Source organism: Falco cherrug, chromosome 6 (assembly GCF_023634085.1).
Source record: "Falco cherrug isolate bFalChe1 chromosome 6, bFalChe1.pri, whole genome shotgun sequence".
Lineage (NCBI taxonomy): Eukaryota > Metazoa > Chordata > Aves > Falconiformes > Falconidae > Falco > Falco cherrug.
The window spans coordinates 52551890-52577780 of NC_073702.1; the positions used below are offsets into that span (position 1 = coordinate 52551890).

The 25891-nt window shown below is 42.7% G+C and overlaps 1 protein-coding gene across 3 annotated transcripts; it reads left to right on the forward strand.

Annotated features, from left to right (window-relative positions):
• Positions 1-5455: 5455 nt before the first annotated feature.
• Positions 5456-19203, forward strand: IL22RA2 (interleukin 22 receptor subunit alpha 2). 3 transcript variants are annotated; one of them, XM_055714751.1, is made up of 6 exons: positions 5456-9458; positions 10368-10518; positions 11349-11527; positions 12809-12978; positions 13422-13600; positions 14226-14404. In XM_055714751.1, exons 1-5 carry the CDS (start codon positions 9395-9397, stop codon positions 13575-13577), a joined length of 720 nt encoding a protein of 239 aa, XP_055570726.1. In that variant the 5' UTR covers positions 5456-9394; the 3' UTR covers positions 13578-13600; positions 14226-14404. The 3 variants fall into 3 exon arrangements, with proteins under 3 accessions (XP_055570726.1, XP_027656292.2, XP_005435858.2); XM_005435801.4 differs by lacking the exon at positions 14226-14404 and adding an exon at positions 14684-19203 and having other exon boundaries at positions 5458-9458; XM_027800491.2 differs by having other exon boundaries at positions 13422-14404.
• The last annotated feature ends 6688 nt before the right edge of the window (positions 19204-25891 follow it).

Genomic DNA, 25891 nt, shown 5'->3' on the forward strand with positions numbered 1-25891 from the left:
CCCAGCAGCCTACAGTGTGAGGACTTCTTGGGACAGGGAACATGGAAATGCCTTTCTAGGTGCAGCTAGTTGGCCTTGGGTGAGCAGCTCTGTAATACCAAATACCTGTGCCATGTGGTTTGGAAGCTGTCAGGTAGTAGTTATCTATGCATTTTCACTTAACTACTAAAGTTTAAATTTATAAATTAATATTCTTGCAATGAAGTAGTAGTTTGCTTAAGCTTCTGGATATTCGTTAGCACCTTGACATGGGATATCAAAGTGCCTGACACAGGTTCAAAATCAGCTGGTATTCATCCCTTTGATAGACATAGCAGCTATCCAGTATGACATGTGTAGAAATTTTCATCACTTCAGGCTGTTTCAGGTGGTTTTTATTCTTGGCTGCTCAGCATTCCTCCCTTCCTTTCTCCTAAAGATGATTTGGGAGATGATGGAATGTAGGACTCCAAAACAAAATATAAAAAACCAAAAAAAAAAAAAAAAAGACTTAACCCCTATATCCTGTGTAAGAGAAATTGCACCAGAAAACTTTGGCCTAATCCCTGACAACATTTCTAAGAGCTTCCTTAGTTCTTGTTTTTTCATGGACATTTTAACCTTTTATTATGAGATCTGCATTTAACAATGAAGTATTGTGGTAAAGCTGCGTGCTGGCACAGAAGCATCAGATGTTCTTGTTTTATGATTTTTCCACATAAATCTGTAATGTAGTTTAAAAAAACCATTCTTGTCAAATCCACTGACATCTGTGGAAACAAGACATCTTGTAGTGTCCCGGTTACTTAGAACACACATGCATATTTATATGTAGTCCTTCACTAGTTAAGATTGCTGGACATGAAACTTGCATGAGAAGAGCTGTTTTTCTCAAGGCTGGAAATAACTGGTTGCTCTGAAGTGGTGCCATGTGAACAATTTAGGATTAGTAAATAAGAACTATTGTACTTAATTCAAATTAATAGTTTCAGCATGTCTTAAAACAAAAAAAACAAAAAACCAAAAAATCAAACCCCCCCCAAAAAAAAACCAACCCAAAAAACCCCAACCAAAAAACCACACAACAAACCAAAGAACCTTTCATCTTATAAAATAGGTGACCTGCACAGATTTCTTCAGTGTGGTTTTTAAACACCAGTCCTTTAACTGTGAAGCCCTTGTTTATTAATACGCTTTCTGTATTCTCTAAATGAATGCATTCGTTGGGCTAGGTGGCACCTCCAGGGGTTTGTGGTTCATTCTTCTCCCTAGAACTGCATTGTTCTTCCTACACGTTTCTTTAAAGACTCCACAAACCTATCGGGCAATTTATTCTAGGAGTTCTTTGCCCCCACAAAGTATTTTCTAAGTTTTATGCAAATCTTACTGACTCTAGAAACTTCATTATCCACAATGAGCCTGCTGAATGTACTTTGGTTCTTGTCTGAAATTTGTAACTAAAGTACTTGTAAATATTGTAAATTTTAAATGTTTTTATTAAAAAAAAAAAGAACAAATGTGTGTGCTCACCTTTTTCTTACAGTTAGCTTTTGTACTGGAGGCTTAAGTCTGCTTTTGAAGCTTGCTCAGTTCGTCACGTATGTAGCGTGTGCTTGAGCGTTACTGAAAATGAATACAAAACACTGCGGGAGGTAGATACAGCATGTGTATGTAGTCATGTGTAGCCAGGTACTGTACTCTACTTGCCAGATATATTAGCATGTAGAAGGATTAGTTTTAAACTAAGGTTGCCTGTCATTTGTTGAGATACCCTTTGGGTGAAATGCCATTCACTCTAGGCAGTGGTGGAAGTCTGACTTTGAGGGCATGATTTACATCGGTTTGTTTTGAAAGAGGTCTCTCTTCTGTCCAGATGTGAGGTGGTGCCTTCACTGTACCGCAGGAGTTGCTCTTTGAGAGGAATGAGGGCTGGCGCACTGCAGCTCTTTGAGCTGTGATTCTGGCTACATCATCAGCTTTGCGACTTCTTGTTTGCATTTGGACACTATCGATGCAGCCTGCAATAACTGCAGCCCAGTTCTTCCGCTTGAGCCTGGGGCCTCTACTTATTGAAAAATTACGGACAAGGATTAAATGGTCATGCAGGCTGAATGGCTTAATTGCTACAGAGCAAGGAAAGCTGGGGTTCCATGAGACTATGATCACAAGTGTCTTATTTATGTGATGTTTATGTCTTAATAGTGGGCATGTGTATTCTTAAATATATCTTGGAAATCAACTGTTTGTCTTCTAAGTGTCATGGTAATTTAACCAAAAGAATGTAGGTTACTGTTAGAGGAATTTTGGTCTCACTTGTCTGTCAAATCTAGAATGTGCAATTTAAAAAGATTTTCTACTCCTGATCAACATGTTTACTCCTTCCGAGTAACTTAAGATTGAGTAACACCATTTCTGGGCTTATTCCAGTAAGAATATTCATACCTTAAGAATTCAGATTTTCTTAGAAATGGCTGTGGAGATTGAGCAGAGTCAGAATAAATGGAGAAACCTGAACTTATAACATGGCTGCATTAATTACTATATTTAATTTATAACACAGACTTTATGAGTCTTAATAATAGATTAAGTTTTTGATTAACTCATCATGAATTATAGTCAAAACAGTTTTCTTTCCTGAGGTTTTGGGGTTAGTTCATTTGAGCACATCTCTCACCCTCATGTTTTCTAGCTTGGTCATTTGTGTAACTGGACAAGACAGGGTAGCTCATCAGGCTGAAAACAAATTTTTCATGTATTTAAGGGCAAAGAAGTTTTATTTTCTACAGTCCAGCTGCAGGTTAAAAGAGGAAATGCATGCAGAGCAAGTGATGAGCAGGCAAACCAGGTGTTTCTGCCAGCCAGCTCACTATGTTCTGCAAAATTAATCCTGCAGTTGTCAAATATTTGCAGCTTGTGTAGTAGAGCAGTAAGCAATGTCAAGTCTGATCCCACTTTCTTCTGTGCTGACATCTCTCGAGTAGCACGTACTCAGGTTGCTGAAACAACTTATGTACCTTCAAAAATACTCTTCCACAGAGAGTATATATAGAGAGTCCTTTCAGATAGAAAATACAGAGTAAAAAGAATGAAAATCTAATATGCTGTATTTTCTTTCTGGGTATGACTGTTAGGTGGTGGGGGTTTGAGTGTTGGGAATGTGTGAGCGGGGGGGAAACATGTCGCAAGTTAACAGCAGCTCAGTTAATTCTAGGAAGGGTGGAGGGCGTGTGCATCCCATCCCAGAAGACAGGATCCGTATGTGGTGGTGCGTGCTTTCTGCTACCAGATTTGGTAGAGTTGAGGCCAGTGACATCAATAGCCATGACTGCAACCTGCAGCAAGTGTGATTAAATGTGAGGTAAATTACAACAGGTAAGGAAGTGTTGCAAAAGCTTAACCTGAATGGCTAGGGGGCTAGAGCTGGCACCTGGGTGGAGGCAGAGAGCACCTTTGCCATTCCTTGGTCTCTTCTTCCATGTGGGTTCATCGCAGGAATCAGTCTGGCCTTTTAATGAGCATTAGCATATTACCTGTTCCCCCCTGCCTACCCACATCTGAACAGAAATTGGAACAAAACAGCGAATTTTTGTGACTGATTACTAAGAATGCAGTGAAAGCAGCAATGTTATTTGAGATACACCAAAATTTTCCCATAAGAAAATGAATATGGAACAAAGTTTTTTGTCAAGTATCACAGGGTGATCTAAATTTTCTGGTTAAATGGTCATGTTGCAGTAAACTTGAAACTAACACCTCTGGTAAGTGTGAAGCTGAGTGTGGAGGATTCTGACCTGAAAAGTTCAGGGGACAGATTTCTGAATGCCAGGAGACTGCATCCACAGGAGTTCTGAGACATGGTATTTAAAAAACAAAAAAACAACTTGTGAAATTTCACTATGTTACCAAATTCCATAGTATTTTGAAAATGGTGGTGGTGAAGACTTCTTAAAGAGAGTCCTGTTCTGGAGTTCACGCTCCTTGAATGATGCAGAGATGATACTGAGAATTCAAAAGATAACCGCAGAACAGAGCCACAGGTTGGAGCGTGATGCTTACAAACTGATGCTTGCAGAAGAGGTGAGTGAAAGGCTGTGGTTTAACCCCAGCTGGTAACCAAGTACCACACAGCCCCATGCTTGCTCCCCCTCACCCCGCCTTGCCCAGAGGGGTGGGGAGGAGAATTGGAAAGGAGTGTAAAACTCGAGGGTTGGGAGAAGGACAACTTAGTAAGTAAAGCAAAAGCCATGCACATGCAAAGCAAAACAAGGAATTCGTTCACCACTTCCCCTGGGCAGGCAGGTGTTCGGCCATCCCCAGGAAAGCAGGGCTCCGTCAGTGTAATGGTTACTCGGGAAGACAAACACCGTAATGCTGAATGTCCCCCGCTTCCTTCTTCTTCCCCCAGTTTATACACTCAGCATGACATCATATGGTGTGGAATATCCCTTTGGCTAGTTGGGGTCAGCTGTCCTGGCTGTGTCCCCTCCCAGCTTCCCGTGCCCCTCCAGCCCTCTCGCTGGCAGGGCCCAAGGAATGGAAAAGTCCTTGACTTGGTATAAACATCACCCAGCAACAACCAAAACCATCAGTGTGCTATCAGCATTGTTCTCACACCAAATCCAAATCACAGCGCTGCACCAGCTAAGGAGAAGAAAATTAAGTCTATCCCAGCTGAGGCCAGGACAAAGACAGTTTCAGTTTTGGGGGAGGGGAGGTTGTCCTTCTTTTTCCCTTGGCCAGGGAAACCTCTGGAGCTTGCATCTTTCCAGATAGTGCCCAAAGTAGCTACCAGAAGCATTTGCTCCTTCTGTAGTCCAAGCCTTGATTACAGATGTGGAGGCAGGCATCCCAGTTCCTTCCATCTCTTCCCCCAGTGCACACATGTCAACCTCTCACCTTTCTCATGCTGCATGGCAAGTCAGCCTGGCATGGTTTGTGGTCTGGACAGGGCTTCAGTGATCAGGCGCAGAGATTTCCAGCCACCACCTATGAAAAAATGAATGCATAGGTCGTATCCTACTCACATGTGTAGTATTTCAGGCATTGCCTCAGCTGCTTTGGGTGGCAGTGTGTTGGAGAAAGCTTCCTTCCTTTCTTTGCTTAATTAGGTGTACCGAGAAAGCATGAGCAGTGTTTGTGTTGTACTTCTCTAGGCTTATCTGTGGTTTCTGCTGGCTAAGTGATCACCTGGCACATTTCCTATACTATTCCTAAACCAACAAACTATAGAATGTTAATTCCATGTGTTTCTCAGCTGGTAGTTTTTTGTCTATAGATCATTTGGTGAGGGACCCACAACCTAAAGCGAAGCAGGTCTTTTCTCGGTGGGTTTAAACAAATTAAAGCACTCCTTAACAGTAGGAAAAAAATCATATAGCATTGCAAAGGAGAAAACCTCACAATTTTAAGGAAATTTGTCGTTTAAATAAAAGGATCTGAACTATTTTGGGGTTTGGTATTACCTACAGTTTCTAATGTGCATTAATGTTGGTAATTTTCTGGTGCAGTTCAGTGCCTTGCACATCGTTAAATACTGTGTGTGCAAATAATGGCTTGCTACACAGTGACCCTTCAGTGGCTCTTAATCTTTAATATGTTCAAATGCCTCACTATTGAAGTGCAGCTATGGTATGGGGAATTTCTAACCATAATATTTAAAACCTTGACCCAAGCCCTTTAATAGTGAGAGTTCACAGTTTGTAGCTGCGGGCAGGAAGCAGTGAGAGCAGGCACTGTGCAGTGGAAGTCAGCCTTGCTTCCTCAGAAACCTCTGTAAGAACTTGTGTGACACAATGCCTCTTCCCTTGAAGAACAGGGGAAAAAAATCCAAAATGTCCCTTCTGCCTGACTATGGGTTTGGTTTTTTTTTTTCTTTTTTCTTGTGTGTACTGATGCATTTTCCCAGTCCCCACTCTGCTGGTGAAGGACTGCTGTGCTGCACGTGACGCACCAGAAGAGGCTGAAGGAGCTGAGTCCCTTCAGCTGGGAGAGGCGATGGCTGTGCAGCGGATCTAATTGGAATTTACCAACTACGTCGATGTTTGCAGGAAAGACAGGCTTTTCTCTGAGGCCCCCATGCTGAAACACAAATAGTAGCTGTCAGAAGTTGCAGCAGGGGAATCCCACTTAGATATATGGGGGAAAACCTCATACTGAAGGTGGTTAGGTGTGGGATTAAACTGCCATTAGCTCTGTCCTGAGCATTAGGCTGGACTGGGTGGCTTCCAGAGCCCCATCCCAAGACAGGTCACTCTGTGAGTCCATGCTGGCTGCTTAGACAAGTAAAAGACTGAAAACTAGGGCTCCAATCCAGAATAGCCTTTAGGTCCAGAATAATCTGAATCACTCTTCCATTTTTATCGTCAATTTGTGTGAAATACCACATGTGAGAGAGACTTGTCTGGCCTCTGCCAGTTACTAGAAATATTCTCTATGCTTTGGGAGTTTTTCCCCTTCCTCCATCTTCCTGCACCCTCATCCAGGAGCATAAGTGAAATCCACCCTCACATCCACTGCAAACAGCAGACGCTCACATCTGAAAAGCCAAATGTGGTGCTGCAGAAGCAGTTCCAGGGTTAAATTTTCTCCTCTTATGGATGGGAAGCAACTTGTTTAAGATAAAAAGAAGAAAACCAAAACTAAAACCAATGAAGTGGTACTATTAGATTGGATGAGTCAGGCAGCTTCCAGCACGTACTTGACTTTTACCTCTGTGTAGCAATATCCAATCCAGAAGAGAAAGAAATCTGTTTACCAAGCATTCAGATCGGTTTTTATTCCAGGAATGGAACAAATTGTCAGGCCCATGGTTCTATGTCAGTTCACAGAAACTTTGGTGCTACTGATTCACAAAGGTTTGGATCAAAAAGATGCTTCAGTGTAAGCTAGGATGAGCTAGTAGCATAAGTGCTTATGTGGCCTCTGGGGAAAGTAATAACATTTTTGTTTTCCATTTCTCTATAAAGTACTGTTCAGACTATTCTAAAAAGTTCTCATTTGTATTTGAAATAGCATCACAGTGCACATCATCCTATAATGTTCCTCAATTGTTTACATTTTTAAATGTATTATACATGTATTCTACGAAACTCAAGACATGTATGTATGTACGTATCTGTATGCGTGCTTGTAGCTGGTACTTGTTTGTAACTGGTTTTATCGGACAAAGCACTGAAGAAGCATGACTGAAGTTGATGAGTAGGACGTTACGGGTACTAATAACCTAGCGATTAGCAGCAGCTGATAATAATCACAATGAGAAGCAGAGTTACTGATTACTTGCGTGCCAAGCCCAGCCGCAGTAAGGTGCTATCAGCGTGCAGCACACAGGAAAGCCTGGGGGTTTCCGTGGGACAGGTATTTCTTTCCTGTTCCACCATGCAGCAGAGCAGCCTTTCCTGAGCAAAACCTGCCAGTGCCAGGTGGGCTGGCCCTCAGCTCTGCATTTGAGGGAGGAACTACCATCAGAAGCAATTTTGGCAAAGCTCCGTGCTTCAGCTCCTAGCAATGGGCTGTTCCACAGGGTGCGGGAAGGTGTGTTGGTACGATTCAAGTAAGCAAATACACAGCCTATGACTAATGGCGTTTCAGTCTGGTGATTGGTTTATAAAAGTTCCCTATTCCCGCACTTAGGCTCGTATAACATGATGAAACACTAATTCCATTTGCAGTGGGGAACTACTTAAAGGTCACTGGATTTTGAAAACGTGTTTGGGAAATGAATAGATAAAAAAATCCCAGCCCGTGATGGCAAGGCAGCCTTTCTGCCTGGTACCTCCATTTTGGGTTGCTTTTTTTTGTGTATTTCTTCTCAGTTCTGTAATTACCTTAATTGGGTTATCCAAAGCTACACAGCTAGCATTTTAATATATCTGCTGCAGATTCAGTGCTTGGTTAATGAGGTACAGGCGATCAGCTGAACTGAGAGCCTGTGTTCATGTGTCTGACTGAGCTGCTTGACTGGAAGTTGTCCATTTGCTGAGTATAACCGGTTGCCTTTAAATAATAATATAAAAACCATCACCTTCATTTGAACCAGAACTTGCACTTTTTTGACTTGATGTGTTTTGCTTCCACCTTTTCCCAAAGTAAAGATGATTGTTAGGCAAATTTTTGGTTTTGCAGACAGGTAGTCTTCACGTCCATTATTTCTTTGATGGGTGTCGTTGCGTAGTGCTGCGCCATGTCATACAAAATTTGGGGGTTCTCTTCTTGCTTGCCAACATGTGTTTGCAAAAGGAGAATGCATCCTAACTTTTGCCCAGATGCATTGGTGCATGAGCGGCAAAGTGCAAGTGGATGTCATCACTGGGGAGCTTTCGGGGAGGGAAGAGTGAGGGGAAGGCTAGGCAGGAGGGCCAGCAGGCTCCCAGCTGCCTGCAGCAGCACCACACTCACTGCCAGCAACGGACTTGGCTGAGCTTTCCATATATCCCAGGAGCACAGAAATCAGCTCCCACCAGGCACGCATGCACGTGGCATTAAAGCATTTGGAAACACAAAGTGAGATCACTTTCACTGGAGAGCCCAAGCATCCCCAGCCCTGGGGTCAGGCTTGCAGGGATGCACATATTGGAAAAGCAGGACTGGGAGGACAGTGGTGACAAACGCTGACGTTTGTGTAGGCAGCATTGTGGCACACCTGCACCAGTTGGGGCATATGACTTCTGGCAGTCCGAAAGTCCAACACAGAGTGGCACTTTGGCCCGACAGGCTGAGCTCACCTCTCCGTTCGCTGCCCAGAGGCTCGCAATTCTGTGGCTGGCAATTCTGTGGCTGCCCTGGCTTCCCAACAACTCTCCAGCAGCCAGCATGGTGTGGATGTGTTGACCAACAGCACGGCTGGCAGCAATTTTATGGCACCTCATTCCTTCCATGTTACATCCCCAGATGACATCCTGCCATGAACACAGCTGCAAACTCTGTCTGCTTACATTCCACTCAAAGACAGGCCACCAAATCAGTTGGCATCCGATATGTAGGTGTTTTACCTGTTTGCAGTAAAATTTCTTGTGTTCTTCAGCTCTGAGCAACTAGTGAGCTGGAAAATAAATAAATAAATAAAAATCTTAGTATGGCAAGCAAGCAAGCTTGTGTGACAAGCTTGTGGGATGAAGCAACATTGCCAGACATCATTTGGGAATTAGTGCCTAAAAAAAACATGGGACCTTTTTCATGCTGGTTTGCTTTATAATTAGTTCCAAACTTCAAAACAACTGCCAAGTAAGAACAATTGTTTATGTTTAATTTAGAGCAGCTCATGTGTTTTCCAGTTAAATTAAACCAAAGCCAAGCTGGGGATTTTGGAAACTGTTGAAAATAAGGGGAACTCTGGAGCACTTAACAACCACTTCCTCATAAGACATGCCCAAGAGGAAGACACGTGCTCTTCAGTCATGGAGCTGCTCTCCTAAGCATGAGGGGGATCACGCTTTCCTCCCTCTGCTTATTGATGCACCTACTGCTGGATGAGATAACCAGTAAGTAAATGCTTTCCATTCTTTTCCTATGGGGAGTGTGTGTGTGTGGGGAGGGTGTCTGTTATTGAATCTCTGGAAGAGTCAAGAAATCTCTGGATCTTTTGGTGGGTTTCAAAAGTCCAGTCATTTCCAGATTAGTCTGATATTTTGTCTTTCAAGCTTCTGAAATGCAGATAAACCAAGCATGTTGCCCATTAAATTTATTCATGGCTGTATTACCAGTTTCAGTTCAACCAGTAAGAGGCTTACTTGATTCTGTGATATGCCAGGGATAAAGCTGCAGTCATCTGGGTCGTGAAACCCAGAAAAATGTTAGTATTTGCGTGCTTCAGAGACGTTGTTACCTGATTCTGTCATTAGTAACCATTGCAGTTTGAAAACAGATTATCTTGAACATTGTCAGGCAGCTTTGTCCAGTGGCGCAGAATAGAAAAGCATTAAATGTCAGGTTATTTTTTATTAGGCAAGAGATGATAAACATGGCTGTGGCAACAGTTAAAACAGCTAGAGTCCCTACGGGTTACAGCTGAGGGGTGGAGGAAAGAGTACTCGACTTTCCTGACAGGGCTGCTTACTGCAGGCTCTGTGAATTGATCCAAAGGGTTTCTTTCCTGGGGTGTCCATCAGGCACCTTTCACAGCAGTAAACTCACTAAGGAAAAATGAAAAAATTAACCCCAAAACCAAACCACATAAAAGTGTTCCTTTCATAATACTGAAGATGTTTGTTCTACAGCTGCTAGATCTGCTTACTGTGACTTGTAAGGTTTTGAACGTAAGATCCGGGAGATTTAATTTCCCTGCAGCCTGCTAGTCATGAAACCAAATGAGCTGTAGCGCTACCCCCGATTTCAGCACAGGAGTGTATCTGTGACACACATGTTATGTTCTTGTTCCTTATTATTTGCAGCGATTTTAGTTTTGGAAAAGCAAGTCCTGCAAGATTTGATTAAGCCGCGGAAGGTAGAGTTTCATTCGTTAAACTTCAACAGCACTTTGCACTGGCAGCCTGGGAGGGCCAGAGGGGCAAGAGACACCGTCTACTTCGTGCAGTATAAAGTGTAAGTACCAGGGGAACTCCAGCCTCCTGGCCGGCTGGGGCCCATCCCTGCTTGACACATCAAAGGGATTTCTCAGGTGATATAGAATATTCTCCCCATACCTGCAGAACAGCCACCTCCTGCTCACCTGCCAGGATGCAGTTGTTGCTGCGCTTACTGACAGCCCATAAGGTGCAGCTGAGCACCCCAAGGCAGGCAGGGAACAAGCACCTCCAGCAATATGCTCTGCACCCTCATTGCACTGTAGAGTTGGAGAAAAATGTAGTTTGCAGAGGACCTCTGGAGGTCACTGTGTCCAACAGCCTGCCTGAAGCATGTCTAGCTAGGTCAGGTACGCCTCCAATATGACATTTAAGGTATTTTGGTGGCCCACCTTGCCCACGAGAGTGCCGCAGGGTGCCTTGCATAGCAAACGAGGCAGTGCTAGGGCTGGCCCTCAGAGGAGGTATGCTCCCATCCCTGGCACACCTGGTAAGCACCAAAATCACTACTGCCTCAGAGAAAGTACCTGATGGAAACTGGCGTCCTGCCCATCATTGAGTGCACTGGCTAAGACAAAGATCACCCGCCTCTCCCGAGGGGCAAGTATGCAGGGGCTTCCTACAGGGATGGTGACCAGTGTCTCTACCTTAAGTTTCTTTCAGAAAAAATAGAAACCTGTAGCTCCCAAATGCCCATGAAATCAATCTTCCCTGTTATCAAATCGAAGGGATTTAATTCCCATGGCAGGACACTTGTCAGTACCACCGAGTCAAAACAGACAGTTAAAAATCTGTACAGACCCAGTCATGACAGCTAAAGCTTCCATCCTTCCTCCTCTTTCTCCACAGGTATGGGCAGAGCACATGGCAAAACAAAGACGACTGCTGGGGGATTCAAAACCATGTCTGTGACCTGACAAATGAGACCTCTGACATCCAAGAGCCTTACTATGGCAGAGTGAAAGCCACATCGACTGGCGTCTATTCCGACTGGAGTGTCAGCTGCAGATTCACTCCCTGGCAAGAAAGTAAGTGCAAACATAGGGGTCTCTGAGAAAGGAGCTGGGTTTTCTGTGGCGTGAAATACATAATTTCTACTTGCAGTTTGCAAACATGAGTAATCCTTTTCTAGCCACAAAGCTGTACCAAAAGAAATTGTGACTCGGTAGCTCTCAGGTGAAGTGTTGTGATGAAATAGTTTTCCCCACACTTGAAAGCCAACCAGTTATGGATAAGTAGCCACATATCAATAATTAGGGGATCAGAAGTCCCTGGCTCCCTTTAACTCAACCTCTTCCTGAAGGCATGGAACTACAGAAATTATTTTCAGCCATTTTCATTGCTACTGGAGGGAGTGGACGCAAGGAAAAGAAGGAAACACTCCCTGCTTTGGGGGGAAAGGGAGGAGAGAGCTGGGAGCTGTGCGGCCAGCATCCTTCTCACATTTATGTGGTTTCCTGACTGCGGTGTATTTAGAAATATGCACAAAGCTTTTTAGTTACTACAGTCATTACAATGCCATAGCATGTTAGAAATTGGAAGACTATCAAAACACTGAACAGTACCAAGTGTACTTACCTGTAAGATCCTTGCGAATTAAACAGTGCTCCCTCATGGGCTGATGCCAAACTGCCTTGTGAATGCCAACACAGGTCACTTCACAGCCCTGAAATGCAAACTACCTTGAGCCTCCTGTACAGATGAAATCACAAGCTTTGACATAAAGCAGCACCTTGCAGCAGCAACCACCCATCTTTCCCTGTGCCACCTCCTCCTCCTCCTGGAGACACACATGGGCAGCTGCTGTCCTGTCTCCCCTCATCTCTGGGGCTGCACGCACAGCTATGCAGGCATTAGCTCAAACACTTGGCTGCCTTTAACCAAGCAGGATACAAAAAATGTGGAAGTAATGATTGAACCTGCATCCTTGGCATAACTGAAATGGTTCAAATAGCTGTTTTATGAAGTCCAAGCACACAGAAAAATGTGGGGAGGAGGAGGGGATCAGGGCAAAGAATCCAGAGTATTTTGCTTGACCAGCCTGCAGTCAGCAACATGCAGCTCTGAGAGAGTTCAAAAAGTTTGGCTCAAAGATAGGTTTACAAACACAGGAAATGTCCCCCCCAAAATGTCCCAAGCAATAATCACCCAGAAGTAAGGATTTACCAAGTGGCACTTTAACAGTAAATACAGCATAATATATTGCTGGTAACAAGAACACTAAATTGCTGAATGGATTCAAACTCAGTTCTGTGAAACATGGTGAATAAACTATAATTGTGTTCATAGCTTTGGGTTTTTTTCCTTAGCTATGATAGGACCTCCAACGGTAACTGTGGTTCATAGTAACAAATCCATAACACTAAAGCTCCGGGCTCCACGTTCTCCTTATAGAAGGAAGACGGGCAGCAAGATACCAATGACAAAATATTATGATCTGCTATATAAAGTCTTCATAATTAACAACTTGCTAGATGAGGTAAGTGTATATTTAAATACGAATCCTGTACCATTGAAAAGACAGGAATGTATGGGCACACCATTCTTTTTTTACAGTTGAAATAATCTCCTGGGATTGTGAGAGCATCAATGACTATGTAAACATCAATGACTTTGAAAAGAAAGTAGGCTTATTTTTCAGGAATTGATTTGAGTTGTAATTACTCCCTTTATTCTTTCCCATCAACTTAGTATTTCAGGCTCAGACCTAGACTAAAAAAATGGGACAGGAGGGCAATTTGCCAGAGGGGGTGGTGTTCTTTACAAATCATAAGTAAATTATTAATGCTATTGATTTGATAATGCTATTTTTGCAAGTCCACGTGCTGCTCTGCATCCTCTGTTCTTATCAAACTTTACTCACAGACACACTTGCTAGGGAAATGTGCTTGATGGGCTGTTTTTACTCCACTTTATCTGAAGCAACACAGAGTCCTGGTGTATGAAGGAAAAGACAAGGTTATTAAAATAGAAGGTTTGAGGCCTGGAGTCAGCTACTGTATCGTAGCTAAAACATACGTGCCAATGCTAGACCACAGCAGCGCCTACAGCAGCAAGAAATGCACTGTTCTGCAGTGACAAGGCTGGCACCTCTGTGACAGGTAAGTCACCAGTGAAACTGGAGAAGACTCTGGAAGTCAAGAGCTATTCCCTCACCCAAGGCAGATACTCTCCAAAAAGGAGAAAAAAAGGTGTGGCATAAAAACTGCCATCCCATATGACAATGTTAGCCAGAGTTCTTACATCATCTCAGCTAGTTTCACACCAGGTAAGAATGATACAGCCAAGGAAGTTAGAGGAATGGTGTGGATAATTATTTGCATGCTGGCATGGTCCTTAGATAGACCACCCTCTTCCCTTTCTTTAAACAGTTATACATAGTATTGCTTTTATCGGCGTTCATTGCTAAAGTAATAATTAACTAGGAAAACAAGTGACCTCCAGCTTTATTAACGTCCAATTCTGCTGCAAGGTCTGAAATTCTGTTCAGGAATTGATCTGATGTATTTAATTCAAATGAGCCTGTCCTCTTTTCGTGGCCTTTCTTCAGGTGTAATGTTTTAAAAAATAAATTATCAAATTGCATGAGTTTCCATGGGCCAAAATCTAAAAGTTAGCTATGTTAGCTGGGCTGAAAAATCTGTTTGTTGACTTACCTCGATCAATAGACTGTCTTCATGTATCACATGCCCAGCAGAGAGACTTACTATCAATCCTGCCTTGCAGGTGCCAAGGCCCAGAGTGTATGAAGACCTAAGCCACAGCTGACTTCAGTGTCATTGGCCATAGCAAGCTCAGATTTAAGCCCTTTCTGGGGGTAACAGAGGAGAACTGGAAAAGTATCAAAGTTTGAGCTGGTGCTTCTGTTCTCAGTTCAGTACTCTAACTATAAAATACTTCCTTTCTTCTGCTTCATAATGTGATGCATAATGTTGGTCTCTCTTGAGATTTGGTCAGTGGGTTTAGGCTAAGGAGGGAGACAGTTTCTAGGTGTTTTTCCTGCATTTTTGCTTGCTTTCCCAGTACTGTAAAAGGCTGGAAGCTCAGGTTAGAGCTGGACTTCTGAACAGCCTGCAGAGGTACAGGAGGGATGCAGGTAAATGGCACGTGTTGCGTTTTCAGTGAAACTGAACACCATCCAGCCTAAATGTGCACTCCAACAGCAATTCGCTTTCTCTTCCCAGTTACAGGGATAACGGCAGAAGATGCCTCCCATCACAGCTCCAGCTGTAAATCAACACCTGTGGTCTACGTCTGGTATACATACTTGGATACTTTTTAAATTAACCTTTGCTGCACTAAATCATTTGACTCCTGACAATAATTTCATGCTACATAAAGACCAAGGATTCTTTGCATGTCCTATATTACAATCTACGATAGTATATATTTACATTTACAAAGGAAAGAGTCTTGCAATATTAAAAAAAAACCACAAAACAAAACATGCAAAAAGCATTTGTGAAAATATCCTTAAGATTGTTTCTAGGGTTTTTCTGTTCTAAGCCTTTGAATTAAAATACAATTTATAAAATAGAAGCTTCAGCTATTTTACTTCTTCCAGAACATAGGTTGCAATAGAAGGTAAAAAAAGTGTCCTTTCTTTAAAATATAAACTATACAGTAGACTGTATACCCGACGGTCACAATGTCTTCATAGTGCTCTCAACATAACATTTTTGATAGTGAAACCAGCATGTCATTTGGCAGAAGCTCATTTAAACTAAAACAGAAAAGATCTTAACTTTCAGTCAATGACAGACAGTTAAAGGGAAGAGACCGCTGTTTCAGCCATTTCACAGTAAATGATGAAAGGATGCTGACCATCACCTGTGATTTCTAGTGATTTTACTCCTACTAGTCTTCATCTCATAAGGGAAAAGGTTTCTTGGGTAAGGTCTGGGTAGATAGTCACTAAGCCACTCCAGGATGGAGAGGTGAAGTGGCTTTTCCAGATCTGCAAGGTCTGTAAGTGATGAAAATCTTAACACTTAGCTGCATTCTGTTATTGCAAATTAAATGAGAGGAGGTGAGAGTGGGCCAGACACAAGAGGGCAAAGCAAGCCTTGGGGAAAAATGGAGGTCCCTGCTACGTAATCACTATCTACTTTTCCCTTAATTCACATACACAAAAGGTGGATCCGTTCACTTTAAGTAACAGACCTTGAGTTCACTTAAGCCACATCCAAAGCATTTTTCACCTGGAGGCGGTACCACTGGGAGCTGCACCAGGACACTGGCAGTAGGTGCTTGGGAGGCGGCTGCGCTTAAGTGAATGCTGGTCATTCTTTCCTTTACCAAAACAAAAGAGGGCATTACTTATTAAATATTTCCACCATCTGATTCTAACATATGATATATTTGAATGACTAGATTTGCAGATATCTAGCTATGTCCACATATCTAATCCTTAAAACCACATTTCTTTCACCACACTTCCCTTTTTGCTCCTTTCCCATTTCTTCTAATTGTTTTACCCTACCCATATCCCACAGTTTCTTAATTTAGGTAAATTTTTTTGAGAAGCAAGGCTCATTAAATCTCCATATAGCACCTAGTAGCGCCATGACAAGTCTCAGATCCAGCACTGCCCTGCTGCCCCTCTTGCACTGGGCAGAACCAACCGCAATAAAACCATCCAGGCAAACTCTTAAGAAATAGCCTGTCTTACATTTCAGCAGTGGTGACTTCATCCACTCGTGGGTTATCACAGCCTGAAAACAGTATCTGTGGTAATTCAAGTTCTTTCTCAAATTCACTTCTTTTCTTAGGGCAGCTCACATTGACGTTGTTACACAAAGATAAAGCTTAGTCAGAGAACAGACTCTGACAACGCCAGATACTGTACTTACGTCAGACGCAGTGGATGAAACTGTTCAGGGTTCTTAAATCTTAAAGAAGACATAAAAAAAAAAAAAAAAAAAAAGGGAGCAGAGCCATAGGAGCACTTCAAGTGTTCAGACCTAACTAGAAATATAGCAGCTGTCATGCTATGAATCTATGAAGACATTGGAAACCTGAAAGTTTTTCACTTTGATAAAAATATAAACAAATGCACAGCATGTATACTGGGAAAAACAATAAAAGGTCTGAAAGAGTGTTGCGCTCTTGCATTTGCTGACCAGATTTCACTTCCTCAGCAGCAACACAGACTTACAGAAAGCAGTGCAAGAATTGCAGGAACGGCCCACTTCCATTCTGATGATACCAGGATACAGTATTGCCTACCCCACGATGTTCTGCAAAAGGCAATTTTCTCTTTCCATGTGAAACACAAACTTCCTTTCAGCTCTACTCTGGCGTATAATTTTACTGGGAAAAGGTTTGGTAAAATGACTGATGCTGTAATTTTTTCTCTGCAATCAGTAGTAGCAGCACGTTCCCAAGACATGCTCCACTGGGCTCGCAGGTGGGGCTCTTGCAGCGAGGAGTACTTGCTGTAGCATATACTGGCTGGGTGATCTGCACCCACAGCTTCTAGATAGCTTTGGTAATGCTGTAGTTTTTAAAAACAACTTAATTGTGCTTTAGCCTGTATGCTGCACTGCTGTTCACGTCTCCATGAGGGTGGAATGGAAGAAGAGCTCTCTAAACTACGGCTGGGGCTTTCCTGCAGGCAAGTCAGTCTGGAAATACCTGGGAAAATGAGCTCTAGCTCTCTGTCCCCTTCCTCCTTGTGGACCCAAGGAGACCATCTGCCATGGGTCCACCTCTCTAGAGTGGCCCAGGCTGGCACGCAGGTCTGCAGTAGTTACTGCACACGCACATTACTCAGTGCAGGACACCTTTACATCATTGGCTGGACTCCTGCTGGCCATAGGTTTGCAAGACCCAGCTGAAAACACCCTTCTCTGGGTTTTCTTGCAGAACAGGCGTTTTCTGACAAAAGTGACAAATGCCAGATTCTGTTTCAGGAAAGAGAGAAAGAAATGCTGGCTTCTAGGGCTACGGCATGGGGTGGGGAAGACCAAGCAGTGTAACAAAAGCAGGACTTGTGCAACCCATTCTGTAAGCCCTCGCCTGCCACGTCACTGGGGGCTGTCTGCAGTCATGGGCACGGCCTGTCGCAATGGCCTCATCTGGCCAAGTCCCCGTGTCACGGCGGAGGGTCCCACCCATGAAAAATAGATAGTATGTCTTTTAGAGCTGGCAGTTACTGGTCTTCGTGTGAACTGGAGCCTACCCCTCTTTCTTTCATGACCATGGCTGAACATCATCTTATCTGTCAGATGGAGTAAGAGCTTATCTCCCACTGTAAATGGCTTTGACTCCCCGTTCCACTGGCACTCAGAAGAGCAGTGTTCAGCTACCAGAAGTTCAAGAACAGGGCTCTGGAAAAGCTGATAGAGCAACAGCAATGGACCAGATGCTCCAGCCTCATAAATTAGAAGATTATGCATAGCCAGCTGTACCATATAAATGCCCAGTTTTATATGATGCCATGATCCTCAGTGTTTTTCATATGGTCTAGCATCTGGCCAGTCCTGTTCATACCTCCCATATATCTGCTGTAATCAGATGCGGACTTGGGGTTTATTTATTTTCACGACCTGATCTCAGCTAAGAACTACGCCCGTGGCCCAGGGGTGGGGTGCTGTTGTGAAACGACATTGGGTTTTGCCACAGGTCTATCAAATGTTATCAAGTATTCCAAACTGCAGGGAATTAATTATAGAGTTGGGGGAGACGGGGTTGTCTGTGGATTTCCTATGGATTTCCACGTTTGCTACAAAGATCAAAGATACTAACCTGTAAAATCTGTCTGATACAAGAAAAAAGAAGAAAATAAAACCCAAACTCCTGAGAGTTAGTTTACCACAAGGGACACAGGACACAAAACAAGGGTACTTCTGCAGAGAAGCAGAGGGAAAGAAATGACACCAGTGTTCATCGTCAGGAAAGTTACAGTCTCCTTTGCGACTTGCTTTCAGAATTTTTCATAAAGTGCTTCCAAGGAAAAAAAAATTGCAAGTCTTACCTGTTGAGTCCACTGAAGGCCCAGCTCAAGCAGTCATTGCTACCACAGTTTTGGCTTGAGATGGGGAAAGATGGGAAGGTCAAGCCCTGACGCTTACAAGGAAAGTTCAAAAAGAGAATTTCTGAAAAGGCTTCGTCATCTGAGGTAAATACCAAAGACCCACTGTCAACTTTAATTTTTTAAATATTGTGCTCTTTTCTAAGGCAGTGGGGCCTGATCCTGAGTTCCCTGCATACCCTCAACAGTGACAGAATGCAGCCCAATGGTATCACACTGAGGATCAGGCTCTTTGGAGAGGTCCTTACATTTAAAATCATGAACAGAATAACAATGAATAGGCATTGTGCTAATTGCTATACCTACAAAAGAGCAATTGGAAAATTGTCACTAAATTCAATTATTTCAGGCGTGTAATTTTGACACAGTTTTTTTCCTTCTTTTTTTTTTTTTTTTTTTTTTAGTAGGAAATCATACAAATCATACTGATTTCTGAGAAACAACCATAAGCTCTTGGTTTCTTGGTTTTCATTTTGTGATGACAAGCCGGTATTTTTTTAGTGTTGCTTGTCATAGGACACTGCATTTGTTTAATAGTTGACAAGCACATGATTGTTATAAGACTGGGCTAAGCTCTTATTTCTGGGATACATTCTCACTATAAATTATTATATTAGGAAAATAAAGCTCTTAAAAGGCATCATCAAAATGAAAAACAGTAGAGTTGTCTTTGTTTAATCAAACGTAAACACTTTCAGGGGGGCTGTGAAGTCACTAATCCTAGTGGAATGAGAATGAGAGACATACCTGGGGAAGGAACTGCTGGAAAAGGCTGATTTAAGTTCTGAAGAATTAGAAGGGGTCTGCAGAGCAGCAGAGCAAGTAATAGAAGGAAAGAAGACACAAAATATGCACAGAGAGGGGCTGGGAACCAAAGAGCCTGCAGCATCAGAGCAGAAATGTGTATTTCAACAAGCTTACAAAATAGGAGCAAAGTGGTGTGGCCAGCAACACAGTATAGCTGCTGGCACAGACACTAAGCAGTTTCTGCCTTGGAAAAGCAATGCTATACTTCTATGTAGCAAAACTATGTTACACATGTCCATAGCCAAGGAAAAGATAGACCTGTAAGGATGCAATGTTTATGTATTCTGCTCAAAAAGACCATTTCAGCTATTTCAGCAGCAATCTTAAAGGGCAAACAGCCATTACAAGAGGATTTCAAAAGCTGGAGAGAGACACATATCAGCAGAAGAAGCAGCACCAGTTACTGGAAAGGCTTAGTCATTGCAGCTGTTCAAGAAGCAAGCGTAGACACACACTGGGACTCAATCACCTCAGCATAGGCACCTCAGCATTTAAGACACCTCTCAGTTTCCAGAACATTATTTGTACATGTTTGGCAGATACGGCAAGGAATCTGCGTGAGATTCCCTGGGGTCGCAGCTGAAGTCAGGAGGGGACATCCCACAGATACATGCTAGGCATCTATGCTTGGGTAACTGAAGCTCTACCAGTTACTGAAATGCTACTGTAACATACTAACAGGATAGTTGCAGTCATGTGTGTATGATATGTAGGATTACATTAATAAATATGAAGAGAAAACCTGGCTATGGGGATGAAAGACAGTTGAGAAAATCTTGGTGTGTACATTGGAATTTCAGGGTGCCTTGGGCACATTAGCCTTTCTAATGTCAAGGACCTTGTCTCTGCATTTCAGTGATTAATTTTACATTTGAACGACCTTGTGGAAAATGGAGCAGGAAGAGTGAAACTCTGAAAAGTGAACGTGAAAAGACTGCAGAAACTGAATGAGATTCTAGTTTAGTACTGCTTTATAGCACATTCTTTCTAAATATCTTCTTGAAGCTGATTCTTTCACCTGCTGAAATACTGCTTCACTCCGATAAATACCATGACAAAATGATGCCAAAAGTACAGAAAAGAGCTAAATAAGTTAAATCCTTTCAGCTGCACAACAGGATGTATCATAATGCCATCCCTGAGCTTACAAGGCCACCATCTCTTGCCAGGTTGCTCCTTTATGGGTGTTTGCCACAAAAAGATAAGATTTCTAGAAATAACAGGAGACATGATAACATAAAGTGTAATGTACTTTGAGTCCTCAAGTTTTGAAGCAGAAGAGGTGGGGATCAAGCAGAAGCAATGGGAAGAGCTGAGCAGGACAGCCCTGAGACTAGGATGTCCAGCGGGCAGACATAGGGAGATCTGTTATTGTATATGTTCCAGGCATATGCTTACTTGCTCTACAAGCTGTGCTACCGCCTCAAAAGAAAAGCAGAACCACAAACAAGCAAGAGCTACTACAGCTGTGCACTCCTTTAGTGTGTGCAAACACAGTACCTGTGATGCACTGGAGTAAAGCTGGTCAAGATGTCTTAGGCTGAGGAAGATATATTTTTTCTCTAATTTTTATGCTTGCTGTGTATTAAAGACAGCTGAAAGCACCAACACATATTGCCAGCAGCCATGTAAAGGAACATTATATTGTTCCTTTTACCATGACCGATCATTACAACAAAAAACATCCTGATACTTCCAGATGAGTAGGAAAAGTAACGTTTTAGAGCTAGGCCATCAGCATGATCAAAGGAAAGAGCTGTGCATTGGTGAACCCAACACCTGGTGAGCTGTGGCCAGAAACGTGACCTCTCAAGGTCCAGTGATAGCCAGTTATGCTATGGGATAAGGTGGGGAAATGAGCCAAACAGGAGGGCAAAATGGACAGCAGAGAAGCTTCAGCTGATTTACCATGAGCCCCTGCACTGCATGTGAATAGGATCAATGAAAACACTTCCAGGCAAATATTTCTAATGAAAAACTGGAATTTTACTGAGAGAAAAAAACCACTTATTAAAATACCTTTCATGAAATTATGTTTTTTTCAAGTGAGAAAACAGAACAAGTTTCTTTTCTCTTGGTCAAAACCCTTTGACCTTCATTTTCCAGGCTGTAAGACTTCCAATGCCATGTCTAAATTTCCTGGAGTAAGAATGGAATGGAAATTTTGCTTCACAGCTCTGATCTATCTTTATCGAACACATCCAGTCAGAGCTCATACTCCAGCCAGTAACCTTTGGGAATGCTTTCAGTGAGGTGCTATTTCTCTGAAAGCAGAATAGCCCAATAAACCTTTCTGGAACGCAGCGTACAGCCATGATCTGAGGCAGGAGGTAAGAAAGGGGACATTGGTCTGCATAGCCTTCAGCCCTAAGAGGGATGCTTACGTCAGCTGAGGTTGCTCCAGTCACCCTCTGCTTCTTCTTAATGACACCCCTGTGATTTTGCTAACGGAGTGAGTGACATATCATACTACATTGACATGAAAACAAAGACTCTCTCCCACCTTGGGCCAGGCTCCTTCCCTCCTGCAGGGGCTCTGCTCCTGCTCACTTCGCACATGTTTCACAAATTACATTTCGCAACACCTCATTTCCTTGCTGCACTGGCTAGAAAAGAAGAAAACAACAGACACAACTCCCAAGAAACTTCTGCTGTGTAATCCTGGGGGTCCAAGACAGCTTACTGACGTTTACGTGTAGCAAACGGGGTATTAACTCCCTACTTTGCATTTCATATTAGCTGGTGAATAGTGCAGAACAGGGTGTACGTCCATAAACAATCAAGACTAAAATCATATGTTTGATGTTCACAATCCAAATGCCACTAGTAGTCATTCTAATGAATTTCAAGGCAAGACTGAAGTGTGATCAGCCAGTGGGTCAAAAGGAGGAACTGGAAGACATTACACCCATGTTACTCAGCTGGCAACCTGAAAGCAGGCACAAAGGAATGCAGAAACTAGCTGCTTGTGTTAATGAATATACCATATCAGTAGTAATATTTCTTAAGTAGAAATGCATTGACCTTCTACAGATTATGTCCTTATCAACCTTAAAGCCTTAATTGAAATTAGCTGGAGAATAACATAGACAAGCTCACCAAAAGAAAGTCAGCCAGTCCAGTGAGGGCAAGTCCTAGGACTTCCTAAGGATATGGAGAACACAGAATTCCCTAGAGCTATTTACAGTGTCTTAATGGTCAAGCATGGGAAAAGAATGAGAGGTTCACTCTTCCCTCTTGGCCACCTTGCACTGGCTGTCAGTACTTTGGGGGCTGCATACTTAACCCTCACGAGCAATTTACTCATATGGCAACAACAGCTTCTAGGTAAGGACTGAGCAGGTACTACTCAGTGGTACTGGGCACAATGGGTGTGGATGACAGTAAGTCTGGGGTGGTATCACAGCTATTGCAGAGAGGCTGTGGAGCACAAGCCAGGACAGACTCTTCACTTGCTATAGGCTGTGCCAAAACCTGAACCAGCCTTTACAATCCGATGGCTAACTTCATGCCATGACACAGGCTACAATCATAGCCATGGTGTGTGTAAAAACACCAGATGTGAATGTTCCACTGCCATAGAAAAATCAGGATTCCTTGGTAAAGAGAATCCCAGTTTCAAAAATACAAGGGGAAAAAAAATCAAGCTGCAGCCATACGTATAATTTCTTTGCATTTGCTAAGTTTATCTAGCTTGGCATGATCTGTGCCTGGAAAAGTGCATTTCAGAACTGACACTTTAATGAATGCTTGGACTTCCTTTATTTCTTTAAAGAAGAGCATTAAAAAAAGGAGAATTAAACAAATTCAGGTAGGTTTTTTGTTCTTGAAACAGGTCTGCTTCTATTTTCTCAGAATTGGTACATTTCTACTCAGTGCACACAGCTGTTTCTCCATAGATGGAAAAACACCAAGCTGAAAAGAACAACAGCAAATCCCAAATCCCCACAGATGGAAAAACACCAAGCTGAAAAGAACAACAGCAAATCCCAAACCCCAAGGCAACATTTTCTAAATAAACCAGGGAACTATGCAGAAGAGTCTGGCTGAACCATCATATATGGAATTATACTGACATACTGTGGTAAAACGGTAGTAATGCAATGCCTTAATCACTTCTCTGGCCTTCAGCTACTCTGCTATTCTTCTCCCTCTGGCTGGGGAGCAGAGGGAAGTCTGGGGTCCTCAGTCCCAGACTTGAGGACAGGGATAAGGAAACTGACAAAACATATAAGCAAGACCTCATCACTGGATCCTTGCAATGCTTCCACAGTATCTTGAACAACTGAGTTATTTCCACATCTTAGCATAGTGAAAATTCTTGTCTAGTTGTGGAGAGGCAGAGCAGATTGCCTCCCTGTCTTTGAAGCCAGAGCTGAAAACCCTCCACCCCACACAGCTGCAGCTGTGCATCTGGAGGCCTCCAACGTGTGAGCTTTCAGCCAGGAAGAATGCTCTGTGTTTTCCAAACTAGTATCCCTCAATGAATCATTTGAATTATCTTTCCCATATCACCGAGGCTTTAGGAAAAGGTTCAGGCACAAGCTCTGCCCTGAGACATGACGTCTTCAGAGGAAAAAGAGCATGCAGGCAAAATAATTCCCAGAACTGTGGCAATGAATAAGCTGTCTGGATCAAAAGTCCCCTTAGCCATGGTGATGGGCAGTCAGGCAGGCCCTCCAGTTTTAACAATTTCAGCCATTTCAGAAAAGACATCTAGAAAATATATTTTGAGCATGGTCACTGTGTACCTCTCTTTCCCAATGTAATTTGGTCACCAGGTAGAACCCCTCCCTTGTCTTCCCAGCAAATGCCCTAGGCCATTTATAATAAAATATTGATAACTCCCTCTAAAGACTCCTGGTACTCATTTTGCCTCTAGCATGGTGTTAGAAAGACTTTCAATCCATGGAGTCACAAGAATGAGACTTAGTGCCAAAGAGCTACAACTCGTCCTAACCAGAGAATAGTTGTGGTAGAGGGTAAACGGTGGTGTGAACAAGGTTGACCAACCACAGTTCCAACACCATCAGTTGCACAAGTTGGGAGACTCCTGGAGAGTTACTTTGTGCGCTTTCTTTTTGGGCTATGAGAAAAGTTTGAAACACGGAGCGCCTTTGTATGACCACGAAGATCATAGCCATTTAAACAGCTAGCCGGCTAGCGGAGTTCGTATTTCCTAAGTAGGAGGAAACATGTTCCCCTGAAGAACACAGTATTCAGAAACTATTGACTGAATGGGAGTTAGTCATGTCAATACCCCTAGTTTCAGAGTGCCTTAAAGCTTTTAATGTATTTATCTTTGCAGTACCCGTGTGAAACAGGGAAGGACTCTAATCCCACCTATAAAGATATTCAGAGGTGTTTGTAAAGATATACAGGCACCCAATCACCTTTGAACTAAGTGATTTGCTAAGATTACTTGGAAATATTATGGGCAGTGCAGGGAACTGGACCTTGCTTTCTCTGCTCTGAGGACCTCAAATACTGGACTGCTATGACACTGCCTATCACACAGAAATAATTATCAAAGTAATCTGTGCCTAGTTTGAACATTAAGTCTTCCTTTGCAATAAAGATAATGACAGAGTTTATATCATAGTCAGCGGGCTCAGTGGTTAAAGATCAGCCTGAATCATAAGTGCCAAAGCATTTTAAGGGGAAATATCCATTCTGGCATGCTGCTTTTCAAAAGATGCAGAAAGTTACAGAACGGCTGGCTCAGCAGCAGAAATGATACTACCTTCTCTGAGTCCATCCTAGAAAGACTAAAGACACATCCCTTTTTTTGCTACTTGGAAGAAAACACCAAGAAAGCAGCAAGATGTTTTCACTGAACAAAAAAACATGTTCTCTGCTTCAGCAGAAAAAGCCCACTCGTTTACTTCTCAGGCCAGCAAAAATGTGGACCCTCAGTCTACAGCTTGAGATATTTAACCACTGCTATGTTCTGACTTTTTAAGCTCTGTTGTAACTAAAACCAGATTCCTATTAATGGCAGTATTCTGTACGTGGGGAACTGCAGGAGGCAGCAGCAGTTTTGACTCTGCTGAACTTTATGTTGAGGTGAATTTAGTTTTGTTATTCACTGTTACCTGACACACTACTTGGCTCCTCAGACACAGAGGAGCATATGGCTACCAAAGAGCTGCGACCACTTCTGTAAGAAATCTGCAGCCTACAGAAGTGAGCAGGCAGTGCCTGTTCTGCCTACTGAGGAATTGTTTTCTGGAAGTGAGCCACATTTGGTATTATTACCTACAGTAAAAGGAATAATTTTTCTATGGCTGCTGGCATCTGACAAAGTTGGTTTACATCCCTATCCCTGCCTCACACATAATTCTCCTTTCAGTCCTGACATAAATGTCAGTTGTCAGAGTAAATACAGATACATATACCAAATGACTTGAAGATTACTCACAAGAAAAATAAAAAGCATTACCTTTAAAACACTCAAAGTACACCTAAGGTGAAAGGGTTTAGAACTTCCTTGGCCACAGACAAAAAAATTGAAAAAAGCTATTTCACAGCCCAGTGCTTCTGGTGCTCA